The sequence below is a fragment of the Lolium perenne genome, chromosome 2, assembly GCF_019359855.2.
Source record: "Lolium perenne isolate Kyuss_39 chromosome 2, Kyuss_2.0, whole genome shotgun sequence".
In the NCBI taxonomy this organism is placed as follows: domain Eukaryota; kingdom Viridiplantae; phylum Streptophyta; class Magnoliopsida; order Poales; family Poaceae; genus Lolium; species Lolium perenne.
In genome coordinates, this window is record NC_067245.2 from 157,090,240 (window position 1) to 157,095,401 (window position 5,162).

Genomic DNA, 5,162 nt, shown 5'->3' on the forward strand with positions numbered 1-5,162 from the left:
TTGTCGCCAGATCCAACTATGAGAGGGCAAATCATTGTTATTCACGCTAAAGATAAGTAGGTCGAACTAAAAACACCATGTGTTGGTGCCTCCGCTTGCTGAAGAAGTTGTTCGTGCAGAATCCATGAAAGAACTAAAAACACCATCCATGGTAACGTACACGAAGAGATGCATATGTTTTTTTTTTCGAATAGAAGATTGAAACATTCGGCCTAGAGAAGAACTGATAAATAACCATGCCCGCATAAGTGCAGACACAACATATGCCATTTGACGTGAGAGAATTTTCACACTGCCAAAACTCCAAATTCGGGACACTCGAGAAGCCCACACCGGTCTGGCAAGTGTGTGAGACATTAGGTAGACCTGCACTAAACTTGTAGTAGTACTTATAAACCTTACGAATTTAGCTAACTAGATTGTGAAACCAAAAAGGAAATTTCACATGCTCCTCTTTTACCACATTCCTAATCAAATAGCGCGACTAAATGAAAATTTACATTGTTATGCTTTTTCTCACTTTTCATAAAGATGCCTTAAAAGGACTTGTGAGTCTAAGATGGCTAATATTTACACAAAGTTGTAGCAACTTCGAATTATAGCAAAACTGAAAGAGAGTTTTTAGAATTATCATCTCACCCTACCAAATTCTGGGAAAATTCCTCATCCAAAACATGGCTGATGTGGCCTCTTCTTGTCGGGAATCTGGCAGGAAGATCAATTTTACAGTTCATGTTCCGGGGTCTCCTATCTGTCATTGATTCCTCGGCACGCTGGAAGTGCCAGGCGTCCACTGCTCGGAGACGAGGAGGAGGTGGTCGCCGTCCCTGACGAGCCTCACGTCCTCGACCTCGGCGCCGTCGCCCGTCACCACCCTAGTCGGCTCGAACCCAAACCTGTTGCCCCCAAGCTCCAGCAGCTGCTGCATGGTCTCCGGCACGAACAACAGCAGCCTCCTCTCGCCCCCTCTCTGCTCGGGACACGAGATAGTTACCCTGATGTGCGACCTCTCGTCCCTCTCGCTATGGTGGTGGTGGTGGAAACTCCGCCCTCCGCCGCCGCCGTCGTGCCGGTTCCCGTGGAACGACGAGGAGATGACGCCGAAGAGCGAGTTCCGGAAGTTGGTCATCCGCTGTGGCGTGCTGCGCGCCGACGAGGAGTACGAAGCGCGGCTGCCTGCCCGATTCAGCGACGGCGACGACCCGACGCTGCCGCAGGGCGGTAGGCCCCCGCTTCTGAACCTCGTGGCCTGGGGAGCCGCCGCCGCCGCAGTGACGGCACCGCCATCCTCCGCCCCCGGGAGCTTCGCGTCCCCACGCGCTTGGTGCGACGCGAACAGCTGTTGTACGTCGGCGTGGCCGTGCCGGTCGGCCAAGGCCCTCGGCGTCACCCCGCGGCTGTCCTCCCTGTCGGCGTCGGCGCCGTGCTCCAGTAGAACCTTGACCATCCGGCCGTTGCCGTCCTGGACGGCGCGGTGCAGAGCCGTCGTGCCGTCGCTGCAGCACGCGGCGGTCACGTCCCCGCCGCACCGGACGATCTCCTCGAGCAGTGCGGTGTCGTCCTCCTCAACGGCTATGCGCGCGTACATGGCCGCGTCCCCAGCCGACAGGTCCGCGCCGGCCTCCGCCAGCAGCAACGCCGCGGGCTTGTGCCTCCTGCTCAAGGCTTCCCACAAAGGTACTCTTCCTTCCGGGTCTGCACGTTAACACCAAAAAAAAATTCCACAGTTCAACTTCAAAATCCAATTTTTCTTGGAAATTCTACAGATGGTGATTTGAGCTACACATGAAATTGCTATAAATTTCTAATCATGTGAAAAATCTGTATTGTGGATTCAAGTTTGCAGAGCATACCTCTGGGATTTGGATCGGCGCCATTCTCTAGCAGGAGCCTAACACACTGCTCACTCCCATTGGAAGCTGCTATATGCTGTTAACAAAAATCATCATCCTAAGTTTTAGGTTCAGACACAAAATCTGATAATTTAACTTTACATATTGCAGGAACAAATTAACTAAGAGTGTGTCCTGGATTACCAGTGCTGTACGGCCATTGTTATCGGTTTCATTGGGGTCCAGGCCGCGCTTCAGGAGCTGATGCAGGACGAACTCGTCTGATCTGGATGCTGCGAAGCAGAGTGTGATTGGCAGATCAAGCTGGCCTCTGGCTAGCATGTGCTCGATCTCCTTGGCGACGCCAGCGATCACGCTGTCGTCCTTCTTCTCTTTGAGGTACTGCATGACCAAAACCAAATTAGCTCAAAACAAAGGTTCCGCCCTTTGTTGATCCTGGGAGCGTTGTGTCACCTGAATAAGGTTGTTCATGATTATGGTGCCATCCTCGACGTTGGACTGGACAATCCTGAGCAAGTCGGCGCGGTCCAGACGCAGGAGCTGGCACAGGGATTTCGTCCTGGCCGTGAAGAGCTGAGGCCTGTAGCAAAGGACCCCGATCTCGCCCACGACGTCGCCAGACTTTGCAGTGCCCGCCAGCTGCACATATACATTGCAGCAAATTCATTCTTCTGTCAAAGAGTATGTGAATTAAGGAGCAGAACAGATTGAGTGCTTGCCTGCTCTCCACCATTCTGGATTTGTAGCAACTCCTGAAAATGCCCCACTTACATGGATCAGCAACAGCCTCTTAATTTGTGGATTTTCCGACAACAAATTTGGTTTGACACATGCATGGACACAAGATAATTTGGTACCAAAGGTAAATTGAAAAGGGTGTATTTTATTTTTACCACAATACCAGTGACAACTATGTAGAAATCCGAGGGGGCTTCGTTCTGCAGTATGATGTCCTCTTTCGGCGCAAAGTACTCGGGGGTCATCTCGGACACCTTCACAAGCAATTGCAACCCCCATGTTAATAAAAGAAAAAAAATCCTCATGAATGAAAATCATCACGGAAAAGGTAATCTCGATGTTGTGAAAATGTGAATGGATTACCAGCTGAAAGATGAGGTCATTGGAGACCCCCTGGAAGAGGTAGACGCTCTGGACGATACCGAAGAAGAGGTGGTGCGAGATGCTGGACCTGATGGCTTTGGGCAGCGACTCAAGCGTCTCCTGCTGTTGCAGCCCCTCCGAGTCTGTCCTGAATTTGAGGCTGAGGTGGGAGACCATCTGCTCCTGCAGCCGCTCCGGCAGCTGGTGCCGCACCGCGAAGCTCGTGGCCGCCTGGATCGTGTCCCTCTGCAATTCAACCACACCAGCATTATATAGATCAGATGATCAATCGGAATTAATTAAGCAAGGGTGACGTGAAATGATCGATCGATGTAAACTAGGAGTACTTACGTATTGTCTTGTGCGGCTGGTGCCGTGGACAACGAGGTTGGTCATGTTTCCGATGAGGTATGCGGTGAGGCCGAGGTTGAAGAACATGTAGAAGGTGGTGAATAGCATCTCCTGGGAGTTGACGGCGTGCATGTCACCGTAGCCGACGGTGGTGAGGGTGGTGATGGACCAGTACATGGACGCCACGTAACGATGCCAGATGCTCTCGTTGTGGAAGTTGGGCATGGAGGTGCTGATCCAGGTGTCGGCCGGGTTCGGGTACCTGTCGGCGAGGAGATAGTAGAAGCAGGCCGCGCAGTGCACGGCGAAGAGCGTGACGGCGATGAGCTTTAAGCAGCGGACCCAGAAGTAGCTGAACTTCCTGTCCTTCTCCATGCTGGAGAAGAGGGCGCCGACGCGGCGGAGTCGCCAGAGGCGGAGCATGCCAAAGAAGCCGTAGGAGCGGATGTCTGTGGGGAGGATCCGGCGCGAGAGCTCGGTGGGCACGGTGGAGACGACGTCGAGGACGAACCCCGTAGTGACGTAGCGCCAGGCGATCTTGCCTGGGTCGTCGACGAGCAGGAAGGTTTTCTTGTCGGCGTAGGCTACGAAGAAGGTGAGGACGATGTCGACGGCGAAGAATACGTTGACGACGTTGTCGGCGATGGCGAGCGGGCCGTGCGGGTACATGAAGAAGCCGAATTCGAAGGGGGAAGCCCAGGCGGAGTAGAGGACGAGGATCACGAGGGTGTGCTCCCAGAAGAGGTAGTGTGGGTCGTAGGGGGAGACGACGCAACGACGGACGCGGTGGCGACGGCTGCTGTGGGCGCCCAGCGACGGGAGGATCCCCGTCATGATGCCGAACGGACCGCCGCCGTTGCCGTAGCCGCCGCTCGACAGGTCCCCGCCGCCCCGGCCCCACGGCGCGCACCCCGTCGCCATGGAGTTTTGCCTGTGACCAATCGATCGATCAATGTCGTCGCGATCGGCTGCGCGGTCACGAACGTCGGCGGCGCCGGTTCGTGGCAAGCTCTTGCATGCGACGGCGGATCGCGCGGGCGCTCGATCGTTTGCGGGTGTGGATGCGATGTGCTATCCGCGGCAAGGATTGCTTTATTTAGGCACCCGGGTCAGTTGACAGTAGACAGTGTCACTCGCTTGCGCGGCAACCACGGGGTGGCGGGCTGGCGGCTCCATCGGACGAATCGATCGAGCCCGCCAAGGAAGAGCGCCTTGGCAACTTCTCCCGGTTTTGGCCGCGCGCGGCTGCTCCATCTCTCTCTCTCTCAAGTATCAACAACACGACTAAGCTTCAAAAGGCACCAGGATCTCAGATTAAATAAACCCATAACAAATTGCTGCTTGGAGAAGTAGCCGGCAAATATTACTGTTTGTTTGTTTGAAGTACTCCATGTAGGACCGACAAAGCTAACACAATCATGGATATTCATCCAATATTATGTTTTTTATGCACACTATGATGTAATGGACGAATTTTATATGAAACATTAATGGTTCAAAGAAATTAGTTTAGTTTAGTTTACAAAAATTACTCATGACACACTAAACAAATCGTAGAAAAATAATTGCCTCTCCAAAAAGCATGATTTTTTCCCATTCTGCATAGGGTATACTAAACCTAGTTTTGAAAATTGCATGTCCATCCAAAGATTTCAAAAAAATACTCTAGATAGACAACTTATAAACTTCTTTTTATGTGATTTTTAAAATAAAGCTTTTGTATGGACAACTTATGTTAAAAATAGGTACACCACACCCTTTAAACCATCTAAAAACCATAATTTTTGGATAAATATTTTTCTAAGATATGTTTAGCAGGTTATGAGTATTTCTTTTAAAATAAAATCCACAAAGACA

At 51.9% G+C, this 5,162-nt stretch overlaps 1 protein-coding gene across 1 annotated transcript; it reads right to left on the bottom strand.

Annotated features, from left to right (window-relative positions):
* Nucleotides 1-435: 435 nt before the first annotated feature.
* LOC127321977 (potassium channel AKT3) lies at nt 436-4,354 on the bottom strand. The gene is made up of 8 exons (XM_051350928.1): nt 3,306-4,354; nt 2,955-3,200; nt 2,747-2,845; nt 2,573-2,605; nt 2,307-2,492; nt 2,037-2,234; nt 1,854-1,929; nt 436-1,695 (listed from the first exon to the last, which is right to left on the bottom strand). The coding sequence occupies exons 1-8, from the start codon at nt 4,224-4,226 to the stop codon at nt 755-757; spliced, it is 2,700 nt and encodes an 899-aa protein (XP_051206888.1). The 5' UTR covers nt 4,227-4,354; the 3' UTR covers nt 436-754.
* Nucleotides 4,355-5,162: the final 808 nt, after the last annotated feature.

What these genes read in the sequence shown, in the direction of transcription:
- LOC127321977 (XM_051350928.1), bottom strand. Translation starts at nt 4,226, where the DNA reads ATGGCGACGGGGTGCGCGCCGTGGGGCCGGGGCGGCGGGGACCTGTCG. An exon ending in CCAGCCGCACAAGACAATAC is followed by an intron (nt 3,201 to 3,305) that starts GTAAGTACTCCT and finishes GTTGAATTGCAG; the next exon opens with AGGGACACGATCCAGGCGGC. An exon ending in TCCAGAATGGTGGAGAGCAG is followed by an intron (nt 2,493 to 2,572) that starts GCAAGCACTCAA and finishes GTATATGTGCAG; the next exon opens with CTGGCGGGCACTGCAAAGTC.